The 22,023-nt window shown below is 60.0% G+C and overlaps 1 protein-coding gene across 1 annotated transcript in view; it reads right to left on the reverse strand.

Moving 5' to 3' along the window:
* Nucleotides 1-611: 611 nt before the first annotated feature.
* srcap (Snf2-related CREBBP activator protein) overlaps nt 612-22,023 on the reverse strand; it is a 34,962-nt gene continuing 13,550 nt past the window's right edge. The window contains exons 18-33 of the mRNA XM_088916982.1: nt 19,945-20,114; nt 19,030-19,202; nt 18,411-18,683; nt 17,803-17,967; nt 17,397-17,570; nt 16,587-16,922; nt 16,290-16,444; nt 15,181-15,488; nt 14,722-14,924; nt 14,461-14,630; nt 14,073-14,269; nt 13,454-13,568; nt 12,772-12,900; nt 11,107-11,295; nt 10,398-10,481; nt 612-8,315 (exon numbers count right to left, since the gene is read on the reverse strand). Of these exons, the coding sequence (XP_088773108.1) occupies nt 4,188-8,315; nt 10,398-10,481; nt 11,107-11,295; nt 12,772-12,900; nt 13,454-13,568; nt 14,073-14,269; nt 14,461-14,630; nt 14,722-14,924; nt 15,181-15,488; nt 16,290-16,444; nt 16,587-16,922; nt 17,397-17,570; nt 17,803-17,967; nt 18,411-18,683; nt 19,030-19,202; nt 19,945-20,114 (6,969 nt within the window). The 3' untranslated portion in view covers nt 612-4,187. The remainder of the gene's footprint in view (nt 8,316-10,397; nt 10,482-11,106; nt 11,296-12,771; nt 12,901-13,453; nt 13,569-14,072; nt 14,270-14,460; nt 14,631-14,721; nt 14,925-15,180; nt 15,489-16,289; nt 16,445-16,586; nt 16,923-17,396; nt 17,571-17,802; nt 17,968-18,410; nt 18,684-19,029; nt 19,203-19,944; nt 20,115-22,023) is intronic.

The raw sequence follows: 22,023 nt of genomic DNA on the forward strand, positions 1-22,023 counted from the left end.
CAGTGCAGTGTTAATGTACTGGAGTGTCCAGTCAGTCAGTGTGTCTGTATGAACCCCTCTCTCTCAGTGTAGTGTTAATGTACTGGAGTGTCCAGTCAGTGTGTCTGTATGAACCCCTCTCTCTCAGTGCAGTGTTAATGTACTGGAGTGTCCAGTCAGTGTGTCTGTATGAACCCCTCTCTCTCAGTGCAGTGTTAATGTACTGGAGTGTCCAGTCAGTCAGTGTGTCTGTATGAACCCCTCTCTCTCAGTGCAGTGTTAATGTACTGTACAAAAGCACTTCATGTTGAACGACTACAGTATATTGATCTGGCGCCAGAAAGCCCTTTCCCAGAGGAAGGTATGTGAAGCCTGCAGGCTCTCTTGGCCTCAGGTTTCCTGCAGTTTGTAAGTGTCCAACTCTGTACAGGGCAGAGTTCCAGCAGGACTGTTCAACATGGTGCCACGCTGGCTGCTACAGTCAGACCGGACTGTCCAGTACTGGTCCATGCTGGCTGCTACAGTCAGACAGGACTAATATAGTGCTAAGATGGACACTACAATCGGACAAAGACTGTCCAACACAGTGCCAAGGTGAGCAATAAAGGGCAACCTTTCCACTGGAAATTGTCAACATTTCTGTTTAATTGAGGAGCACCTCCCAATTAGCAATTAGCACTTCCAACACAAAGCACGTGGGACAGCTGAACAGCATAGGTATGGTCCATCCAGCCCATTTGGTACTTCAATAGTTCATTGGTTCCAGGATCTCATCCAGCTGCTTCCTGAAGGGGAAGTCAGGGTATCAGCTTCAACAACGTGGCTGGGCAGCAGCTCCGTGAAGTTGGTCCCTCTACAGACGTTAGTGCTGTGTTTGTGCCGGTTTGAGCTGTTAACTTCCCAGCTGCTTTCGTTCCTGAGATATAGCGCCTTCTTTTTCGGGGGGTGACCTTGCCCAGCCCCTCTACAACGTGTCAGGGGAACCGGACCAGTCTCAATCGTTAGCGCTACGTTTGTGCTGTGGAAAGTAGCATTTCCGAGATATAGCGCCTTGTTTTTCCGGGGTCGTGACGTCACTCAGCCCCTCTACAATGTCGTAGGGAAACCAAACTGGTCTCATTCCTTAGTGCTACGTTTGTGCCGTTGAAAATAGCTTTCCAGCTGCTCTCGTTCCCGAGATATAGCGCCTTGTTTCTCCGGTGATCACGTGACCAAGCACGGTGACTTTGACCTCCAGTGACCCCGTCTGCCGAGTTCAAGCGCTGTGCCACTGGGGCGAGAGGAACTGTTCTGCAGTTGTGTTCTTCTGCGCGTTTGTGTGATCAGGAAAATTAAAATAGTCACCAATATCATACCCTAATCAGAACAGTTGCATATATTGCCTTAAAAGGCAAATATTAGCAAGAAACTGCATGTCCTTACAAAGAAACTAATGAGCACCTCTCAATATTCCGTAGTTGTGTCCCTTTTTAAAAATATGAAGAAGTGAATCGGTGACCCAGGTAGTTCATAACTGAAGTGCAAAACACTGGGAACTCTGTCTCACACATGCAGACCGCACTCCCACCACCCTGGGTTTAAAGCAGAGTCTCCCATCTGTCCTGACTGAAGGATCTCATCCAGCTGTTTCTTGAGAGAAGTCAGGTTATCGGCTTCCACGACATGGCTGGGCAGCGTGTTCCACTTCTTATAGCGACACTGTGCTTTGTAGAGTGTCATGTCTTTTTGGTTTTGCACTTCCCTGTACTTTTCCACTTAAGCCCCGGCGGTAGTGTTTCATCCGTGTCTCTCCACCACATGCCTTGCCATGAAGGGTTAAACCAGGGATCTCAATCCTGACTCTGGATCACACCCCCGGTTTTGGCTCGAGCCCAGATCTGCCGCACAGTTAAACCATTAGTCCTTTAATTGACTTGACACGATGCATATTAATGGTTTGTTGCCCCTTTAACGTGACGCAGGTTCCCTTTCAATGATTGAATTTCATCAGCGGAAAGAAAAACTTACAGGGCAGCATGGTGGCGCAGTGCTGGGGCCCCCGAGTTCAATTCCGGACCTGGAGAGTTAAAGCTGTCTGCATGGAGCTTGCGTGTCCCCCAAACGCGCATGGGTTTCCTGCAGGTGCTCAGGTTTCCTTCCCAATCCAAGGACATGCTGGTAGGTCAATGGACTTCTGGGAAAACTGGCTCTGGTGTGAGCGTCTGTCCGCCCTGCGATGGACTGGCACCCCGATCAGGGTGTACCCCGCCTTGTGCCCACGGCTCACTGGGATAGGCTCCAGCTCCACCCGACCCTGTACTGGGAGAAGCGGTTAGAAAAGGGAGGGATGAAATAAAACCCCACACTTCCGAGTAGATGAGAACTAGCCAACTGCTCCAGCAGCTCGTTAGCTCTATTACAGCTCCCGGTGGGTCAGGTAATTGATTGAAACACCCAGGGGGGCCAGTCGGGGTTAAAGCCCGTTGGCGGGGCAGAATTAGCCAGCCCTCCACCCCCCCTCCCCACCCCAATGAAAAACACCCACCACTGCAGAGGCTCTTTCAAGTTTTTTGGTCTTTTTATTTAATCGTTTCTCGTTCAAGTAAAATAATCTGGAATTACACGGGAACACAGGAATGTAGAAACTGAAAATAAAGTCCAACGTAAAAACCTTCACCCTCCCCCCCCCACCAAACTCCTTCCCAGTCCCAGAACCCCCCCCCAGCCCTGCCTCCTGACGCCTCCCCCCAGCTCTCCTGGACATGCTCATGGCTGCCTCCACTTCAGACTCGGGGGGGGGGGTCCCCCTTCTGGCTCCCCTGCGCCCTGCAGCATGTGCCTTCTGAACAAGGATGGACAGGGGCTTGGCCAGCGCACTCTGGAGCAGTCCGACCCCCGATAGAGGTGGGAACAGGACTTAGACGCTCTGGGGACAGGGAGAGGGAAAGAGGGGGTGCAAGCTAGACTAGACGGGGGGGGCTTTTTATGTGCCGATTGCCCAACAGTCTCCACATTAAGGCAACACCAGCTCCCCCCAGTTCCAGTGGTCAGACCAGGCTGCACAGCGCGTGGACACCAGTTTGGGGTGCTAGTGGGGTACCGAGAGGGGCAGACGGGGGGAGATGAGGCCTGGAAGGGGGGAGGAAACCCCGAGTCTGTCCAGTGGAGCAGACAGATTAAGTACACTTCAACCCCGACGGAAACGTGTCAAAACACCTGGCTTTTCAATTGATGGTCTCATGCAGTTTGGTACGGGGCACCCCTACTCTTCCGCTGAACCGCTGGAACCCCTTAAACTGAAAGGATGCCCCCGGAGCTCAGGGCCCTGCAGCTGCTGGTACTGGAACCGCAGATCGGGTCACACAGGGCCACCGCTGGGCAGCAGGAACCTCGCTCTGGGGTGGGGGGCAGTGCCGACAGCCCTTTCTCCCCAGCCGTCACCCCTCACCCCCAAAAAGCTCCCTAAAATCACCCCTGGCTCCGACCCGACATCATGTCCTGTGCTGGCTGCTGGACTCCCTCTGGAGTAGAAGAACAAGCCCTCTACGCCCCTAAAAAATCCTCACCTTCTCAAACTACTTCATCCAGCACTTCCACCTCCAGTGGCACCCCAGCAGGTTTGGCACAAACTCCCCTCTCCCCCCCAGTCCCTCCCACAGTTCTGGAAAAACCAAACGGCAGGTGAAAAGGGGGGCAACCAGTGTTTGTTACCCCAAACGAGGTTCCTGCGTGCTCTATCAGGAAGAGGGGTCCAGCTGTAAGGACAGAACCCGACAGAACCAACCCCCCCACTTCCCCCCTCCTCACACGCCTGATCCCCGCCGCCCCCTACAGGGAGCTAGCAGCAGTGTGCTCCCTGTCAACCCCCCAAGCCTGCGCGTCTCCACAGTTCTCTGCACTGTCTCGCTGACCCCCAGCGTGTTGGGGCGCAGACCGGGACAGGCTCCGGGACCCAAATGGACACCTATCTCTCTCCTCCAGCAGGGCAAGACAGTGCCGCGGCCGCCGCCCCCCCACAGTCCGTCTCTCTGTACGTGAGCAGCGCGGCTCCTCGCGGTGTCCACCAGGGGGCGCTCACGGCCACGTCAAGAGAGGGGGTTGGCAGAGGAGAGGGCAGGGGGAGGGTGCGCGCCTGAGAGAAGCAGTTTTATTCCCCCCCTCGAAAGCAGCCTGGCGCCCGGAGAGGGGCAGGGTCTGTCCGCGCATCGAGTCCAGCGCCCTTGGGACCCTCAGGTCTTGCCCCGGCGGCGGGGCGGGGGCTGGTGCTGCGAGGAGGAGGAGGACGAGGAGCGCGTGTTGCTGGCGGGCGTGCGGGCCTGGGCGGCAGCGGCCGCCGCCACGCTGCGCAACACCCGGTCAGGGGTACCCTCCGAGGGGGGCTGGCGGCTCCGCAGCCTCCCGCCCCCTCGGGACGGCCTCCGGCGGCCCCCCCGCTCCCTGTCCGAGGAGGAGTCCTCCGCCTGCCGCCGGCGGCCCCTGTGGCGCGAGCGGCGCTCCTCGCGGTCGCTGCCGGAGGTCTTGTCCGCGCCCGTGCTGCTCCGGCTGCGGCCCGTGCTCTGGGAGCTGAGGCTGCGGCTGATCCGGCTGCCGCCGCTGCTGCTGCTGCTGCTGCAGCTCCGGCAGCTCCCGCTGCTGCTGCGGCGCGAGGCCCTGCTCCTGCTGCGCGCCCGCCGCCCGCCTGCCTCCGCCCGCTTCTTCGCCGCCTTCTTGCCGCCCGCCTCCAGCGGGGGCACCAGCGGCCCCGGCCTCTGCCTGGTGCAGCGGGGGCCGGGCTCGGGGCGCTCAGCCGAGGGCTCGGGCCGGCAGCTGCGGTCCGCCGAGGAGGAGGAGGAGGTGGGGGTGCCCCCCTGCCGGCCCCCTCTGCCGGCGGGACCCGCCGAGCCCCGGCCGCGCATGGCGAGCAGCTTGGCGGCCGCGTTGAGGGCCGAGCAGCGCTTGCCTAGGACCTCGGGGACGGGGCTCGGCCGCGGTTTTGCGCCGGCCTTCTGCTTGCGGTCACTGTCCAGGGGGGCAGCTGCGGCGGCCCGAGGTGCAGAGGTGGATTCTGGGTCCTGGCGGGCGGGCAAGGGTGTGAGGGTCCTGCGGGTCGCCCTGACCGACACCTCGCTGCCCGACTCGCCCCCAGTGGTGGTGGTGGTGTTGGGCGTGAGCCTGCCGGACGAGCCCGCCTCCCGCGGACGCTCTCTCCTCTTCAGGCTCTTCGGCGCTCTCCTCCTGTCCCTCCCCTCGCCCTGGCGCTCCGCCTCCCGCTGCCTGCCCTCCGGCCTGTGCTGGGACGCCCGTGTCAGGCGCCGCTTGCCCGCCCCGCCGGACGCCTCTGAATCGGAGGACGAGGGGGAGGAGGACTGCGAGGTGGCGGTGGCGGCCAGGGCGTCTGTCCGGGAGGAGCGGGTGATCCTCCTCTGGGGAGCGTCCTCCTCCTCCTCTTCCGTCTCCACCTCCTCTCCCTTCCTCTTGACCGGTGCCTTCCCTCGGCCGCCCTTCTTCCCGGTGGACAGCGAGGACGATCTGGTGGAGGCCGAGCGGGAGGAGGAGGAGGAGGACGACGAGGAGGAAGAGCGCGTTGACTCCTGGCTCTGGCTGCTGCGCCGGTGCTGCGGAGGCTCCGTCTCCTCCTCCTGTGCCGCGCGTCTCCCCCTCTTGCCCCCCTGTCTGGCCCGGCTGTGCCTCCGCTGCTCCTCTGGCCGGGGACTGCGGCCCCTGACGGCGGCTCGGGTCACTCTGCGCAGGGAGGGAGAGGGGGAGTGCTCTTCCTGAGAGGAGCGGGTTACCCTCCTCTTCTTGCGGTGGGGTGGCAACTCCTCGTCTGCCTCGGCCCCGCTCTCGCTGTCTCTCCTCTTCCCTGGCCTCCTGTCCTCCGAGTCCCGGCTCTCGCTGTCTCTCCTCTTCCCTGGCCTCCTGTTCTCCGAGCCCTTGCTCTTGCTCTCCTCGGGCGGCGCCATCTTGCCATTCCCCCCCTCTTCTCCTACCCGGGACTCTGTGGGACTCTGCTTCAGCACTGCCTCTTTGTCCTCCCCTTCCAGCTGCGCCTCCGGCACGGCCTCCTGCCTGTGGGGGCTGGGCGGCAGGGTCTGGGCAGGCACTGGCAGGCAGGAGGGATCGGGCGGGGAGCTGCGGAGGAGGGGAGAGGTGGGGGCGGCAGCGGGGGACCTCGACGCGGAGGGGCTGGCGGGGCAGTCCGCAGCCATCTCGGGCGGGCGCTGGTCTTTGCGGGGCCGGCCCCGCTTGCGTTTGGGGGAGGGCGACAGGCTGCCGTCTCCTGCCGCCGCCGCTTGAGCCAGGGGAGGTGGCTGGGGCGACGACGACAACTCCAGGGTTTTGAGGTCCCCGACGGCTCGGGGAGGCGTCTTGGGGGGCCTGCCGCGCTTGCGCTTTCCCGGAGGAGTGGGAGTGGCGGCGGAGCTGTCCGGCGAGGACAAGCAGTCCCTCTCTGGCGGGGTGTCCTGTTTCCGAGGGGAGCCGGGCGAGAAGCTCCTCCTGTCCCCCACCGTTCCCCCCGCGCCCCTCCCTCGGCCGCGGCCCGGCTGCTCGCCCAGCTGGGCCGCCAGCCGCGACTCCGTCTCCAGGCGCCGCCGCACGGGCAGGTTCCTGAGCACGGGCATGTCCGCAGGGTAGGCCCTGCCGGGGCCGGGCAGGGAGTCCGGCACCGCGGGCGCGTGGTCGGGCAGGTCTCCGGGGCCGGAGGGCTCCCCAGCGGTCATGACTCCGTCCTCCGCGGCCGGGTCCGTCCCTCGGTCGGCCTCCCCGGCGGCGTCCCTCCGCGGGCCGCTCGCTCCCCTCCTGCGGCGCTTGAGCTCCTTCTCCTCCACCACAGTCACCAGCCGACCTGGGAGCTTGCGCAGCACCTTGGCCGAGGGCGACCCCTCCTGCAGGCTGTTCAGCACCTCCCCGTCCGCCGACACCCGCTTGCGGGGAGACCGGGCTGGCACCTGTGGCGGCGGCGAGCCCGGGGGCGAGGAGGCGGGGGAGGGCAAGGGGGAGGCGGGCGGGGGCTGGGGAGGAGGGGTGCCCAGTTCTGCAGCGCGATGTCCAGGGTTGCTGCTTTGCCCTGCCTCGTCGGCGTTGCTGTAGACAAGGGATCCGGGCAACATGGCAGACGCCATCCCACAGGAATCAAGCCGCTCGCTCTTCACAGGCGAGCCGGGGGCTGACTCCCCTTCCCTTGTGGAGACGGGCTGCTCCAGCACCTTCTCCGCTCCGGGCGGCGGGGCGGCGTGAGGCTCTGGCTCTTCACCGAGCGGGGCGGGGGGGCCATGGGTGCCGTCCCCCGTTTGCAAAGGGGGCGGGGGCTCGGAGGAGGGCACGGGGGTGGCTGGAGGGGAGAGGGGGGCCATCCTCCCAGTCTCGCCACAGGGAGACGTGGGGGCGGCAGAAGGCACTGAGAGGGGGGAGGCATGGGGCTGGGGGTCCCTGGGGGCCTGGCAGGCGGCTGGCTGGGGTGAGGAGGAAAGGCCCGGGGAAGGGAGGCCTCCTCCTCCTCCCTCTGGCTGCCCAACGCCTGCGTCGGGCAAAACGTCGTTCTGGGGAGAAGGCGGCGCCAGCTCGGCTGGCCCGGGCAGCTGATGGGCTTCGGGGATGGCGAGGCGGGTGAGTGGCGGTGGCGAAGGGAGGTGGAGCTCGTCTTTGGTGTCTCCCTGCAGAGCCAGGCCGGCAGGCTCAGGCACGTCTCTGTGCTGCGGGGTGCTATCCTCCTCGGGGGTGGGAACCAGCGGAGCCGGAGCCGGCGCTGGAGCCGAAGCCGGAGCCGGCGCTGGAGCCGAAGCCGGCGCTGGAGCCGAAGCCGGAGCCGGAGTAGGAGCCGAAGCCGGAGTAGGAGCCGAAGCCGGAGCCGGAGCCGGATTCGGAGCCAAAGCCGGAGCCGGATTCGGAGCCAAAGCCAGAGTTGGAGTCGGATTCGGAGCCAAAGCCAGATTTGGAGTCGGATTCGGAGCCAAAGCCAAAGCCAGAGTTGGAGTCGGAGCAGGTGCCGGAGCGGAAACACACACCGTGCTCGCCTCCTGCACCGGCACGTCGTCTTCACCCTGAGTCCGGACCCCTTCCTCAGGCTCCGGTCGAGCCAGGGTGGTAGGAAGGGCGTCGATCCTAGGCTTTGGAGGGGAGTCTCCCGTCACCTCCCCCGGACTCCGGGCGGGGGCGGGGGGAAGTTCGTCTGCCCCCTCTGCCGCGGGGGTTCGAGGCCTCAGCCTCCCGCTGGCCCGGGTGCAGAGGGCGCTCTTCTCCTTGGTCTTGCGGGCCCGGCGGTGCGGGGCGTCCTCGGGTGGGGCGCGGGGCGCAGACGGGGCCTCGTCGTCCGAGGGCAGCTTGAACGCCTCCTCCTTGGCCTGGTCCAGGCCCTTGCGGGCGGCTTCCACCTGCTCCTGCGGACACGGAGAGGAGGAGGAGGAGGGCGTCAGGCACCCCGAAAGGAAGAGCTCCAGTGTCAGGGGCTCTGGACACAAGCCGTTTCTTAACCCCCCGAATCCCGCTTGCAAATATTTCACGGACACAACTCTGAAAACCCGACCACCATCACGCTGGCATTAGTTCACATGGGAACCTCTTCTGGCACCAGCACAACCCCGTAAGCAGCTTCCGGGGAACCAGGCGACAAAGATCGGGGTCTGTATCACCGAGCGGCGTCCCGAGAGCCTTCCTCAGACCTAACCGGTCGCGTCTCCAGGGTCTGTAAGGACTCCTCATCACTGCTCCTCTGGCCTGTGAGGAGGCGGGTGTGGTTCGAGACAACACCCTAGGGCTGGGCGATAATTCAATAACGATAATTATCGCGATATAATTTTCCTCGATATAATTTTAACAAAAGTTCGCTAAATGTTCGATATATATGTTTATGCTTTGCGCATGATATGCGCGCGCGCACAAAATATTGCGCGAGTGAGCGTGCGTGTTGCAGACCGGGCTAACGTGGTGTTGTTTACCCACACAGTGGTGGCTGACAGGATTGTAGTTAGAGTGGAAAAATGAGCGACACTGAAGCAAATGTAGTGCTGCCAACGACCAGCTCGAAGGACGATGACATCGTCGACAGAAAAGGTCATTCAACTTCGGTAATTTGGAGATATTTTGGCTTTTTACGATCAGACATCAAACAGAGCACTTTAAACTTTGCAGTCTGTCTGAGCCATCTTCTATGTGTGTTTTATCACACTGCAGTATTTAATTTTTCTATTAAGATATTTATTTTGTAAATTTTACTCATGCATATTTTGACATAAAAAAAGACTTGAATACTCTCTGCCTCAGATTTGTTTAATGTTTCTGCTGTTTGGCAAGTGTTTGTTGTGTTCTTAAAATAAAGAGTTGTTTAATTTACCAATTAACTGTCTGGTTTCTTCAACTTTCACTCAGGAGAAAAAAACTGCCTTTAAACTTGAAAGAAATAATGATTTGACATTTATCGTGATAATGTTTTTGGCCATATCGCCCAGCCCTACAACACCCACCCCTGAAAGCAACGTTTCAACTCCATCACTAAGCTGACTGCCTGCACGCGAAGAAGCCAAACCACCGCTCACCTCAGAGACCCCCGGGAACATTTAGATACGGCAGTTCCTGATCCGCGTCTGGTTACCCCGGCCCGGCCTTCAAGGGTTTTGAAAACGGGGCGCAATCGTGTCTGTTCTCCCTGAGAGAGGAATTCAGACAAACCCACACTGTCTGCTGAAATGTCCACAGTGTGGCAGTCCAAAATCTCAGCCAAGTCTAAAATCTCCCAGCAGGCTCGGGGATAAGGAGTCCAGTTGGCGCATCATCGGACCACGCGCACCCCGGAAGAGAGCCGCCGTGCCTTCACGGATCGAGACCGATCCGGACTCAAGGGCGCGGGAGGGGAAGGCACCAGCACCGCATGGCTGTACACCATCAGCGGTGCCGCGTCAATGTGGACAGTCGCTAGGCTGCGCTGCTGTTCAGTTTCATATTCACCGATAACACCAAGGAAGAGTGTCTGAACGCCACAGCCAGCGGCGTGGACAGCGACACTGCGTTGGGACTGGCCAAACCCAAGAAACCACACGTGGGTGTAAGGCCAGAGGCAACTTCCCTTTAGAGACGACATCTTGCAAACAAGGAAAAAACACCAACTGCTCCGCTAGCCCCTTGCAAAGAGGAAAACACCGATTCAGACTGAGCCTAGCGGCCACTTCCGCAGAATGAGGGCGTCATCCTTGTTAGTTGCCATCTTTTGCTACCCCTCTGAGATCCTGCTGTGGGACCACACGCAGGAGATACAGCAAACACAGGTCTGGCATATTATTTTCATACCACAGGAACTGCTCCTCAGCAGGGCAGAGACCTTGTCGTCCCTCCCTGTTAATGTGAACCCAAGGCCACTGCTTAATAAGTAGCTGCCCAGAACCCTTCTCTCAGGGCGCGGCTCATATATAGGTAGCGCGCGCGAGTGCGGCTTAGTGAGAGAGCTTGTGAGAAAAGACGGCAGTTACCTCGGCCTGTTTCAGCTCCTCCTTGCAGACGTCTTCCAGTGAGGCCTCCAGGAAGTTCATTGCATAGCGCTCTATTGGAGTCAGCTGTAAGAGAAACAGAGAGGGGTTAATACAGACACACTGACTGACTGGACACTCCAGTACATTAACACTGCACTGAGAGAGAGGGGTTCATACAGACACACTGACTGACTGGACACTCCAGTACATTAACACTGCACTGAGAGAGAGGGGTTAATACAGACACACTGACTGACTGGACACTCCAGTACATTAACACTGCACTGAGAGAGAGGGGTTCATACAGACACACTGACTGATCGGACACTCCAGTACATTAACACTGCACTGAGAGAGAGGGGTTCATACAGACACACTGACTGACTGGACACTCCAGTACATTAACACTGCACTGAGAGAGAGGGGTTCATACAGACACACTGACTGACTGGACACTCCAGTACATTAACACTGCACTGAGAGAGAGGGGTTCATACAGACACACTGACTGACTGGACACTCCAGTACATTAACACTGCACTGAGAGAGAGGGGTTAATACAGACACTGACTGACTGGACACCCAAAGGCAGGAGCCCGGACCCATGGCGAGGATGACATGGCAGTGCAAGAGGTGAGCACGGTGTGCGTTTCCGCTCCGCTTTAGAGCTGCAATCTGCTGAGTGTGTGTGTCACATGTCAGCCAGTACCTGCTCCACCAGGGCGGCGATCTCCTGCTCAGCCTTGGATAGCTCCTCCTCTTCCTGCTCTCGGCCCGCCCCCTCGCTGCCCTCCTCCAATGGGATGTTCTCGTTGAACTCGGCCAGCTCCGCCACCTGCTCCGCCTTTGCCTGCGAGGCGGCGGCGATGTCCTCCTCGTCCTCCGCCCGGCACAGCGCCTGAGAGAGAGGAGCTGGTGAACCCCCGGGCCAGCTGCTGCAGCTCCGGCCCGCAGAGTTAGAGGCGGAACCGACTGAACTCGATCGAGGCGCGCGGCAGGAGAACGTGGCAGCGCGGGCAGGCCCCCCTGCCCCAGCACGCAGACCCAGCTGCTTGCGCCCTGGCCGAGCAATCCCACACTGCCCCAGGACAGCCAGTCCTGACAGCCCGGACAGCTGGCGTGACACGATCCAGGCTCGAACCCTTGCACACGGAAAGCCGTGACATAGTGTGAAGACGTACAAAAGGGAACGCCCCCCCCCAGCCAAGAGAATGGAAAACACGGAGGGTTCAGGAGCATCACAGCATAAACTTTCCCCAGCAGCAAAGCTGAAGGCTCTACCGATCAGAAATTAATGGGGCTGGTAGTCCCAAGTCAGACTTGGTTCCATTCAGTGTTTCAGGGGTGCACTGAAGAACAGCACAAGGGGTCCCCATGCAAGTCCAGGATATGTCCCTAAATAACGCAGCTCTCAACTGCGACAAGCCTGGGAGATCACGTGACCTCTGCTTAGAAGAGGAAAGTCTTATCCATAAAGAATAATGTCATGACCTTCAGATATGTACCCCAAACTCGCGCGTACAGAGAAACAGCAAGCCAGCATCAGCTCCTTTCCAGCTGTGAGCTTGTCAAACCCAACAGTCAAGCACTGCAACACGGTCGATATCCCCCCGACTCCAACACCGCTGATGCAGCTCGCACTTCCCTCGCCCCACGCCGCCTTAGTGCACATCACTGCGTTCACAAGGTCAAACCATGCCAAAATTCCCACCCCACCCACTGCCTCATTACGGAGTCTCCTGAAAGCCCAATGTGGAGAAGAGGCTTTAAAAGTGAGCAATCACACCTTAATCCACCACCTGGATCAACGAAGTCGCGGGAAGCGATAAGAGATTGATTTTAACAAGGCTGAACAACGGTTCTTAATCCGAGTCACGTGCAACTGCACTGGCTACAAGAACAATTTTTAAGTGTTAGATTTTGCCTTTTTCCTTTGCTGTTTCATTTTGGAACAAGGCAATTCACTAACCACCTACACGTGCTAGTTATTGGTGCCCTGAAAAAAGTACAGATCAGTATGATGTTCGAAGTATAATTAATTTAATTGACAACGTATATGCAAAGCAACAAATTACTAAGCCGACTTCCAACAGGGACCCTCTGTAGCTTGCGATTCGTACCAGGTTTTGCGCGAGTATGATTCCAGTGTTTCATAAGCCTAGAAATAAGGTGCAGTGGTCAACATTGCTGTCCACTGTGATGGACTGACATCCTGTCCAGGGTGTGTCCTGCTTTGCGCCTATTGCTTGCTCCGGCTCACCCACAACCTCATATTGAGAAGAATGTGAGCCAGCTGTAACAGATATGAAGAATGGGACCAAAAACAGAGCCCTGTGGGATGCCAGTTGTGTTTAGGTGCACTGCAGCCCCTCACCTGCTCCAGGATAGAGGTATGTTTGTTGTTCAAGGCCTCTTCCTCCTCTTGTCGGGAGGGGGCCTGGTTGGGCTGTTCCATCTCCTTCCTCTCCCCCTCGGTCAGATCAAAGAGCTCCCGGATTGTTTGCTAAGGAGAAAGAGAAAGGTTAATACATTGACTGGACACTCCAGTACATTAACACTGCACTGAGAGAGAGGGGTTCATACAGACGCACTGACTGACTGGACACTCCAGTACATTAACACTGCACTGAGAGAGAGGGGTTCATACAGACGCACTGACTGACTGGACACTCCAGTACATTAACACTGCACTGAGAGAGAGGGGTTCATACAGACACACTGACTGACTGGACACTCCAGTACATTAACACTGCACTGAGAGAGAGGGGTTCATACAGACACACTGACTGGACTCTACAGGACATAACTGAGAAATTCAGAGCTGCAGTCAGAGAGAGGCATGATAGGATACTGAAACTACAACAGAGCTGCAGTGTTTCTCCCCATTAGTAGCACTACTGGCACAGTGGGACCCAGCAGTGAGTTGCAGGGGGAGACTTTTCCTCTCAGCACCAGCTACCAAATCCTGGCCCACTGCCCTGCGGCCACGACCTGTTAAGATGCTGTGGAGGCACCGACACCAGGACGGGAGAAAGATGGGGGGGGGGAGGGAGTACCTGTTTGAAGAAGGCTGTAGTGAAGTTTCCACCCTCGATGGCCATATCTCCCAGCATCCTCTTCTGATTGGCCTTCTTCAAGATGTTCTCCTCCACTGTTCTCTCGCTGATCAGTCTGAACAACAACCAACAATACCCAGTGAACTCACAGCACAAAACTGAAGACTTAACTGTACCTGTAGATGTCCCCGACCTGCTCTAGAGCGACTCTGGGCCGTAGAGGCGCTCGCCCCCGACCTGCTCTAGAGCGACTCTGGGCCGTAGAGGCGCTCGCCCCCGACCTGCTCTAGAGCGACTCTGGGCCGTAGAGGCGCTCGCCCCCGACCTGCTCTAGAGCGACTCTGGGCCGTAGAGGCGCTCGCCCCCGACCTGCTCTAGAGCGACCCTGGGCCGTAGAGGCGCTCGCCCCCGACCTGCTCTAGAGCGACTCTGGGCCGTAGAGGCGCTCGCCCCCGACCTGCTCTAGAGCGACTCTGGGTTCTAGAGGCACTTGTCCCTGACCTGCTCTAGAGCGACTCTGGGTTCTAGAGGCGCTTGTCCCTGACCTGCGTCAGCGTGACTCTGGGCTGCAGATGGCTGACACAGTCAGCTCTGTGTCAGGATTAGCGCCGCACTGTACCTGTAGATGTGCACGTCCCTGGTCTGGCCAATCCGGTGGCAGCGGTCCTGTGCCTGGGCATCCATGGTGGGGTTCCAGTCGCTGTCGTAGAAGACCACGGTGTCGGCCCCGGTCAGGTTGACCCCCACGCCCCCGCTGCGGGTCGACAGGATGAAGCAGAATATCCGCCGGTCTGCGTTGAAGCGCTCCATTAAGGCCTGAGGGAGAGTGAGAGGAGGGGTCAGCACCGACAGCAGGAGCAGAAACAGGAGTCTGTGTAGGCCGCTGTGAGCACTTCAGTCTTTCTGCTCCTAGGGAGAAGAGCCCTTTCTACCGTTGCCTGGGCTGACTGAAGAAGCCTCCAGCCCAGCATTCCCGATTCCAAACGGTGCCCATCCCCACAGCTCACCTGTCTCTGCTCCACGCGGGTGCTGCCGTCCAGGCGCAGGTAGATGTGTCCGTGGTAGTTGAGGAACTGCTCCAGTACGTCCAGCATGCGGGTCATCTGGGTGAAGATCAGGACGCGGTGACCCTCCGCCTTCAGCCGGCGTAGCAGCATGTGCAGAGTCTGTAGCTTCCCTACGGGCCGGCAGACAGAGAGGGGTGAGTAACGGGTGCGCCGGCCAATGGGCCTCTTGCGAGACCGCCCCCTGGTGGCCGGAGGACTCACCGCAGTCGTATTGGATGAGCCGCAGGTCGGGGAACTGCGTCCGCATGTTGCAGTGGATGCGGTGCAGGCAGGCGGTGCGCGGGGACAGTTCGGCGCGCAGCCGCTCCCGGAACGCGGCCTCACGGTGTGCCAGCCAGGGCGGGGGGTGAGAGGTGTGCAGGGCCACAGCCGGGGCCTCGACCGGGGGGATCACGAAGATGAACCTGGGGAAAAGAGGGGGCAGTAGGGGTCACTTCACTGTAGACTGGGGGAACTGACCTCAATCCACCATTGAACTAACCGCTGGAGCCCCTCTGATTGAGGGGGACCTGTAAGCCTCACTGGACTGGTGCTGGAGCCCCTCTGATTGAGGGGGACCTATAAGACTCACTGGACTGGGGTTCTCCAGGACCAGGACAGCGACTGGCTAACATTGCTGGAAGAATTGCATGAGCTCAGGGACACGGCGCTGGTCTGCACCTGTCTATGACGTTGGACAGCTGCTCTATCCGCTGCTCCGGGGTCTGGATGACCCGGCTCAGGGCCTCGCTGCGCTCCCAGTACCGGTCCGGAGCCTGCGACTGGGCGTTCAGGCAGTGGGCGTAGCCGGAGCTCAGCCAGTGCCCCGGGGCGTCGGGAGACGGGGCGGAGGGCCGGTCCAGGACGGTCAGGAAGCGCAGGACCTCCTGGCCGTAGATGGGCCGGGCGGAGCAGTGCTGCTCGTTCACGCGCAGGATCCGGGAGAGGCGGGCCTCACGCTGGGCCTTGCGCCGGTCCGCCAGCCAGGACTGAAAGAAAAGAGCCGGGCCGCAAGTGATCACTGATCACGCCCGTCACCGACATCTGGACAAGTCACAACGACAGTCAGCACTGCAATGTGTCCGTGGCGCTCTCGAAGACAGCACAGACTCCTCGCCACTGATCCCATGGGAACTAACGGGTAGGGGCAGGATCTCCAGAAAACCCATTCAGGACTGACACAGCATTAGCTCTTACTTTCTCAAGCCTGTGTAACTGCGAGTCAAACGGGCCCGTGACCGTACCACATGCGCCAGTCTTCAGCAGGAAAGCAGGGAAAACGAAGGAGGGTTTACGTTCCGATTGCTTTCTCAATGAAAACCCGCGGCCTCAAAACGCGTCTGTGTAACGTCACGAAAGGCAGCTGGACAGTGCTTGGGCACCCCTGCTCCTGCGCTGCAGATTCGCACGGGGACACGCACGGGGACACGCACGGGGACACGCACGGCCAGCGGCAGCGATGAAGTTGTCGCGGAGCTGCCGACTCGCGCTGGGAAAAAGAGCTCCCTGTACAGGAAACGGTGCCGCTTCGAAATGGCTCTGCCTGAACGTCAGCCAAACTAAAACGATTAATCGAGAAAACCGATTGGTGGCGCCGCCGAGTGATTAGAGCCGGAAGCCTCGCTCCGAGCTCGGGTGCGAGCCAGGGTCCTGCCACCAGCCGGCCCTGCCTGGGATGAGACTCGGGATCAGCTGGCCGGGGTCCTCACAGCTTGCCTGGAGAAGGGTCAACCCCTGGACACTAGGGGTCAGGCCTCAGCGGTACAATGGCTGGCCCAGAGGCTACTCACCATGTAGAAGGGCGAGCGGGGGGGCGGAGGCACCTGGGTGCGCACTCTCGGGGTGCTCAGCCCGCCGCCCAGGTGGGGACTCGCTCCCGACGGCGTGGCCACGCGCAGGGTGATGACGTCGCCGTCGTCCCGGCCCGGGGTCGCGCTCAGGCGCGCTGCGAGCGGACAGAGGGAGAGAGGGACAGCAGTTAGGACACTGGTCTGCAAGGGAGAGAGGGGCATCACTGAAGCAGCAAGGAGCAGCCCAGTGCCTGTGGGCGGGGGTTCAGCACCCCGAGAGACGGCGGCGCTCCTCACCCTGCTCTGTCCCGGCGGCAGGGCCCTGCAGCACCCTCAGCACGGGCCGCAGCGGCGGGGGCGTGGGGGTGGGCGACGGGGGCTGAGGAGGGGGCCGCGGGGGGGCCAGCTGGCTGGGCAGGGGGGCAGGAGGCCGGCTGACGGGCTGCGGGGGGGGCACCGGGCGCAGGGACTGGCTGCTATTGGAATGGGGTGCAAGAGAGGGGGAGGGGGTGGGGCAGGAGGGAGGGGCACGGGGGGTGGGGGGCACAGCCAGGGTGGGCACCCCCTCTTTACCAGCCGACTGGCGCACCACGATCTTCACAATGCCAGAGCCAGACACCATGGAGGGAGGAACTGCAAAGAGAGAGTTACTACTGATTAAAATTCAACACTCGAGATCCTCACATCCATTTGCCTTTTGAATTGGTTGTTAAAAAAGCAAATTTAGCACATTACCACTGTCTGACTGTCCTGTTCTGTATTAGCAGTTCATGTCAGTGCTGCCTGCACATGAAACTTGGCACTTGAAACCTGCATTCAACGTCATCTGCCAGATGCTCGCCCAGGCTTGAATATCAGCTAAATCATTCCAAATTTCATCTGCTGCTGCCACAGTGTCTGCCAGTCCAGCGGTTTTGGCCTCATTTTTTAAAGTGACACAATGAAGCAGAGCAGTAGACCACGTACAGGTCCCAGCAGTGCTCCGCTAACCCCAGCACCAAAGCAACACGACTCTGACCGGACAGAAAACCGTCGATGCAGTTCTCCACCGTGACGGAGACGGACACCACCACACCCCGAGGGAGGAAGAGCCGGAAAGAGCCCTACCTTGGGTGGCATTCAGCGGCAGCGACAGGCCGGGGGGACCGGGCGACAGGGTGGGCTGGTGCGTGCTGACCACCCCCGCGCTGCTCTGACTCACGGTTTGGATCACAGCCACCTGGGCCGGCTGGCTTATCAGGTGGTGCTGCCCCCCACTGGACACCAGGTGAACTACGTTCCCTGCAGAGACGGGCATGGATCCGGTCACAGATGACATCACCACGACGCACAGATCACGACGCTGGAGGGGCGCGCGAGCAGGCAGCGAAACAGAAACCCGGATCCCAGACACACGCACACGCGCACAGGACAGCACTGGCATCTCTACAGCACTCGCACCGAGCCGGGGGATAAGAACACACACTCAAGATCCGCGCTAGGGGGTTTTAAAGGGAAGCACGCAGACACTCACCCTGCACGGGCCGAGGCTGGCTCATGTTGACCTGGTGCAGCTGCGCTCCTGACAGAGTCAACTTGTTGCCCTGCAGCTGGAAGGTGACCGGCTTGCTGCCCTGAGACGACTGGACTGGGCGACTGGCCAGAGAGGCAATTTGGGCTATACTGAGCACCTCACCGGCTAGAGAGAGGGTTACAATACATTAACACTGCACTGAGAGAGAGGGGTTAATACAGACACACTGACTGGACACTCCAGTACATTAACACTGCACTGAGAGAGAGGGGTTCATACAGACACACTGACTGGACACTCCAGTACATTAACACTGCACTGAGAGAGAGGGGTTAATACAGACACACTGACTGGACACTCCAGTACATGAACACTGCACTGAGAGAGAGGGGTTAATACAGACACACTGACTGACTGGACACTACAGTACATTAACACTGCACTGAGAGAGAGGGGTTAATACAGACACACTGACTGACTGGACACTCCAGTACATTAACACTGCACTGAGAGAGAGAGGGGTTAATATGAGAGATGTGAATAAAGAATTTTAACAGACACCAACAAACAGAGAGAGAGATCCACAGTCAGAGACAGTGTGCACTCACAGGGCAGTCTGGCCTGCATGTCCGGGGTGAGGAGCACTCGCTGGGTGACGGTCCCACCAGTGGGTGTTGCGTAGCCTGACAGAGGTGGCGCAGAGGCCGCGGGTGCCGTCGGGGTCCGGAGCAGGGTGCCAGGGGATCCCGGAGGCCGCACAGCCAGTACAGGCAAAGGGGTGCCGGGCCTCACCCCGGTTCCGCCAACGCAGACAGCACTGGGGCCAGCTGGGACCAGCGGAGGCCGGGCCAGAGCAGCGGGCGGCACCGAACACACGGTCACTGGGAGAGAAAGGGACAAGAGGCCCGTTAGCACAGACGGCTCAACGCCACACAGCTGACAACACTCCCCCCGGTCCTTTGAGCCCATGTCCCATGAAAGGACGTTAATTCATTACAAATCACAGCCCGCTCAAGGAAGAGCTTCTGATCTTGTAGATAACCTGTGCTGGCTGTACTCATTTCACCCACGCCGTTAAAATGAACAACTGTCCCGGGTCAGTCTAGAACTTGTGCTCCCCGATTGGGTGGGGTGTCAACACGATGACCCTGACACCCCAAACCGGACAGGAGTGGGTCGAGCAGCCGGCACATGGGACACCGGCCCCCGGCTCCCGGGGCTGCTCACCTGGAGGGGCGGGGTGCTGCTGCGGAGGGGGGGCGGCGGCGGCGGCGGGAGCGCTCTCCGGGGCCACGGGGGGGCGCAGCAGGGGGGAGGGCGAGGGGGCTGGGCCGGGGGGGCGGGGGCTGTTCACCAGCACTACAGTGCGCCCGTCCGCTTTCGGCAGCGGCTGGAACATCCTGCCGGAGAGAGAGAGAGAGAGAGAGAGAGAGAGAGAGAAGGGGGGAGGTTAAGAGACGCACTGAGCGTTCAATCAGGTGAAGGCTACCGGAGTGCAGGGTGACACCACCACACTGTGGACCACAAGACCGACGCTGCCACGGCCCTGGTCTTTCAGACCCTGTCTGGGATCGCAGCTCTGAACCATTGTTCCCCAGGGTTTCTTGAAGTCTCCCGAATCCCTTCACTGTCACCGGGCACAGGTGACGGGCACTATTTACCCCATACGACGAGACACTGGAGTTTCGGAATCGGGTTCGACCCACCCCCCCCATCCTGACACCCAGGTCTGGATGCGATTCACACAGCACCGCAGGTTCTCGCTAGGGAACACGAGCTCTGCTGATGGGAAGGCCCAGGGAGTACCCCGGACTCGCTGACACCTCGCCAGACACGGCTCCACTCCTCAGCAGCGAACCTCAATTTTTCGAGCCCGGCAAGTGCACCGCCATGCAGTCCGCCCGTCAGGCGGCAACCGTTGATTTCCCAAGTCTCCCTCACGCAGAGACCCACAGGGCTGTATGCCAGCCCAGTCAATACTGAAGAGAAGCTGATGCAGCCCACCAGCCATTACTAGCAAGACCCCTGCCCCTGGACCGGCCCCCCTCCCTCGGTTCGAAACCCTCATCAGCCCCGCGAGCGCCTCACGACTCATTCGGCCTCCTGTGTCACAAAGGGGTCACGCTAACGGGAGCCGCGTACCTGTTGACCTTCATGCGGACGGGTTTGGGCCGCGGCGGTGGGTCGGGCGAGTCCATCACCTCCTGGACCAGCAGGCGGGAGACCTTCCTCCGCGGCAGGAAGACGTCCGCCTGGTAGCGCGTCACGCGGCCCTCCAGGCCAATGAGGTCAAACATGGAGAGGTCACAGCGCTGCAGGGGAGAGAGAGAGGTCTGAGGGTCAGCACACGCACACGGGCCACAGTGACGTCACGTTAACACAGAGGTCACAGCGCCGCAGGGGAGAGAGAGAGGTCAGGTCTGAGGGTCAGCACAGACACACGGGCCACAGTGACGTCACATTAACACAGAGGTCACAGCGCCGCAGGGGAGAGAGAGAGGTCAGGTCTGAGGGTCAGCACAGACACACGGGCCACAGTGACGTCACATTAACACAGAGGTCACAGCGCCGCAGGGGAGAGAGAGAGGCCTGAGGGTCAGCACACACACGGGCCACAGTGACGTCACATTAACAGAGAGGTCACAGCGCTGCAGGGGAGAGAGAGAGGTCTGAGGGTCAGCACAGACACACAGGCCACAGTGACGTCACGTTAACACAGAGGTCACAGCGCCGCAGGGGAGAGAGAGAGGTCAGGTCTGAGGGTCAGCACAGACACGCGGGCCACAGTGACGTCACATTAACACAGAGGTCACAGCGCTGCAGGGGAGAGAGAGAGGTCTGAGGGTCAGCACAGACACACAGGCCACAGTGACGTCACGTTAACACAGAGGTCACAGCGCCGCAGGGGAGAGAGAGAGGTCAGGTCTGAGGGTCAGCACAGACACGCGGGCCACAGTGACGTCACATTAACACAGAGGTCACAGCGCCACAGGGGAGAGAGAGAGGTCTGAGGGTCAGCACAGACACGCGGGCCACAGTGAGGTCACGTTAACACAGAGGTCACAGCACCACAGGGGAGAGAGAGAGGTCTGAGGGTCAGCACAGACACACAGGCCACAGTGACGTCACATTAACACAGAGGTCACAGCGCTGCAGGGGAGAGAGAGAGGCCCGAGGGTCAGCACAGGCACACGGGCCACAGTGACGTCACATTAACACAGAGGTCACAGCGCCGCAGGGGAGAGAGAGAGGCCCGAGGGTCAGCACAGGCACACGGGCCACAGTGACGTCACATTAACACAGAGGTCACAGCGCCGTAGGGGAGAGAGAGAGGTCTGAGGGTCAGCACAGACACACGGGCCACAGTGACGTCACATTAACACAGAGGTCACAGCGCCGCAGGGGAGAGAGAGAGGCCCGAGGGTCAGCACAGGCACACGGGCCACAGTGACGTCACATTAACACAGAGGTCACAGCGCCACAGGGGAGAGAGAGAGGTCTGAGGGTCAGCACAGGCACACGGGCCACAGTGACGTCACATTAACACAGAGGTCACAGTGCCGCAGGGGAGAGAGAGAGGCCCGAGGGTCAGCACAGACACACGGGCCACAGTGACGTCACATTAACACAGAGGTCACAGCGCCGTAGGGGAGAGAGAGAGGCCCGAGGGTCAGCACAGGCACACGGGCCACAGTGACGTCACATTAACACAGAGGTCACAGCGCCGTAGGGGAGAGAGAGAGGTCTGAGGGTCAGCACACGCACACGGGCCACAGTGACGTCATGTTAACACAGAGGTCACAGCGCTGCAGGGGAGAGAGAGAGGTCTGAGGGTCAGCACAGGCACACGGGCCACAGCGACGTCACATTAACACAGAGGTCACAGCGCCACAGGGGAGAGAGAGAGGTCTGAGGGTCAGCACACGCACACGGGCCACAGTGACGTCACATTGACACAGAGGTCACAGCGCTGCAGGGGAGAGAGAGAGGCCTGAGGGTCAGCACACGCACACGGGCCACAGTGACGTCACATTGACACAGAGGTCACAGCGCTGCAGGGGAGAGAGAGAGGTCTGAGGGTCAGCACACGCACACGGGCCACAGTGACGTCACATTGACACAGAGGTCACAGCGCTGCAGGGGAGAGGGAGAGGTCTGAGGGTCAGTAACTGCTTATGTCCAGTTTCTATGTCTAGGCTGTGGTCACTGAGCCTGCTCTCT

Source organism: Atractosteus spatula, chromosome 5, assembly GCF_055471065.1.
Source record: "Atractosteus spatula isolate fAtrSpa1 chromosome 5, fAtrSpa1.hap1, whole genome shotgun sequence".
NCBI lineage: Eukaryota > Metazoa > Chordata > Actinopteri > Semionotiformes > Lepisosteidae > Atractosteus > Atractosteus spatula.